Source organism: Orbicella faveolata, unplaced genomic scaffold (assembly GCF_042242905.1).
Source record: "Orbicella faveolata isolate gen_17 unplaced genomic scaffold, um_ofav_v1 contig_46, whole genome shotgun sequence".
Classification (NCBI taxonomy): domain Eukaryota; kingdom Metazoa; phylum Cnidaria; class Anthozoa; order Scleractinia; family Merulinidae; genus Orbicella; species Orbicella faveolata.
This window is the reverse complement of record NW_028301576.1, coordinates 27,820,001-27,822,500: the sequence shown is the minus strand read 5'-3', so window position 1 is coordinate 27,822,500 and position 2,500 is coordinate 27,820,001. Positions and strand designations below refer to the sequence as shown.

The window sequence follows — 2,500 nt, the reverse complement described above, 5'->3', positions numbered from 1 at the left end:
AAACAGCTTCATCGCTTACTTTGGAAAACGTTTCTTGTAGAAAATAAAAATTGGCCTCCTGATCTTTCAAATACGTAAAAATGCTCCTTCTCTTAACCGTATCTCTGAGACCTCTCACATTCAATGAAATTACTGAACATTCGTGTAGGTGCAATTTATGTATTTAAGGAAAGATTTTTGGAATAAAAAATTCGGTTCGCATTCCCCCTCGTATTTACAATTGTAAGCACCAAAACAAAACAAAACAAAAAAATTACCAATAATGAATTTAAAAAACAGACCTATTTTAGGAGTTCCTTCGCTTAGCAATCCAGTCCGTAGTCCCTTCTTTTATTTAGCAGTCCTTTGATATTAATACAGTTTAGAGATCATCTAAGTCCTCTACACGATAAATCCTTACTGGTGCTCCGCTTGGTGATGTCTTTATGAATATTTTTCCATCCATTGTCCAAGTGCTGGTAATCATGTTATCTTTCTTCATCTTGTTTGCTTTCCAGAAAAGCTCTCTTCAATAATTCGTAAGATTCTCGTTGATGAATATACATTGGTCTTCTCAAGACGTGAAAGCATAGCTTGGAAATACATCAGAGGTTTTCATGTTTTTAAGCTTAGTTCTTGCTTTGTAGAGAACAGATTTTACTTTGTGGCTCATGAATTTGACAACTATGGGCTTAGTGGTTTTTCTTTTGAGTTTGTGTGATATTTCTATATCTTCCAGTTTGATATTGACGTTTATGGCTTCTCCAATATGGATAACAACTTCGTCGGTTGATGTGTACGTGCCTTCAGGTACACCCAAAATTTCCAATGAATTCTTACAAGAATATTGCTCCAGGTTGTCATATTTTTCGTCTAAGTTATTCATTTCTTCAATATGATCTTTTAGTTTCATTCTTGTGTGGTTAAGCTCGTTCCTCAACGTGTCATTTGTTTTCTCGGCTTTGGTAAGTTTCGTTTTAAGCTTCTCCGTTTCCCTTTGATTGGCATTTAGGGCGGATTTCAGCTCTAGAATTTCTTGCCTCAGTTCTTGGTTTTCCCTGAGTATCGTTGCAACTGTAGATTGTATGTCAACTAGCATCTCCTTGATGTCAATTAGGTTTGGTTCGTGCTGAGTGGCTGCAACAGTTGGTACTTCGCCGACACTATCCACCATATTGCATTGTTTCAAAATGTTATCTTCTTCCAATGAACCTCTTTCTCCTCTTTTATGTTTCTGACTAGTCTTCATTGAAATTCGCACTACATAGCATCACTCCTGTAGCGGACGGAGGTCTTCTATAAAACATTCCAAATGCTCCGGACGCGATTTCATTATGTTGGATGGAGCTTTACTATCAACCAAGCGAGTCCTTTCTATCTATCAACTTTTTATTACTTGCTTGATTCACGTAAAAACTGAAAATATAATTACGGGGAAGCGCCTATTACTATAACTCGCACAGAACATCGATTGCAATAACAACACAAAACGGGGTGTATCACGACACTTGAAAATTACGGAAATATTACGAATTGTGAACAATACAGGGAATGATATCAAACTAACTAAATTGAGCATACAAATAAAACTATAAATCGTACCTCTTTCTCCAATCTGAACTCCTTTCTTCGATCTTTGATGAATAACGACGCCTATATCCTATCGCATGTGTCTATCTTTCTTGTACCTTTTATTGCTTAGCGTGACAACGGAAGTTACGCAATCATGCAGGTTACCTATTACGCGTTAATCCGTTACAACTCCAAGATGTGATTAAGGTCGAAAATACCAAGGAAATATTATAGAAGAAGGAAACTTAAGCTCCGCTCAGAAACCATGTCCGACCATGACGGGCTCACGCATGCATGTGAGGTTGATGTGATGCTGCACAAGGTTCGTGGTTCCAGAAGCCTCAGTGAACAGGCTTGAAAACTCTTGCGCCAAGTCTAGAAATTCTGCTCGCTCAGTTTTGTTAAGGTCAGGGCCAGTCTTTACATCTGCAATGGATTCCTTCGCCACACATCCACCAATCTCTAGGAAGCCAGTATCATCGTCTGGATCCAATTCTAGTTCACTTGGCTCACCACTGCTGGACACTCTCATCACCAGACCCTCGGCGATTGCAGCTGCAGCCTCTCCAAGTTCCTCTTGCTCGATGTACGCCTTTAAAAGGTTAGCATGGTAGACCTTCAGCTTGTCTTTCACTCTCACCTTGTAATCGTTGATACCTACTACCATGCTAACTTCGTAGGGACCTTTCCACTGCATCAGCAACTTGTTATGATCAGTCGGCAGCAACACAAGAACCTTATCTCCTGGCTGAAACTTTCTCACTTTGGTCTTGCGGTCATAGTAGTGTTTTCCTTTCTGCTGGGCTTTCTGTAATTCTTCATGGGCAATTTTCAAGGTGTCCTCCAGCTTTTCTCGTAACTCAAAGACATACTGGTAGCTATTCTTCACCTCTGGAACCTCTACTTCTTTTGTCCACAGCTCTTTGAGAATGTACATGGGACCTCTTAC

The 2,500-nt window shown here is 39.6% G+C and overlaps 1 protein-coding gene across 1 annotated transcript; it reads right to left on the bottom strand.

The window, feature by feature from the left end:
- Positions 1-309: 309 nt before the first annotated feature.
- LOC149099384 (uncharacterized) lies at positions 310-1,729 on the bottom strand. Its single transcript, XM_089277522.1, has one exon. The coding sequence runs from the start codon at positions 1,226-1,228 to the stop codon at positions 554-556; it is 675 nt and encodes a 224-aa protein (XP_089133648.1). The 5' UTR covers positions 1,229-1,729; the 3' UTR covers positions 310-553.
- Positions 1,730-2,500: the final 771 nt, after the last annotated feature.

What these genes read in the sequence shown, in the direction of transcription:
- LOC149099384 (XM_089277522.1), bottom strand. Translation starts at nt 1,228, where the DNA reads ATGAAGACTAGTCAGAAACATAAAAGAGGAGAAAGAGGTTCATTGGAA.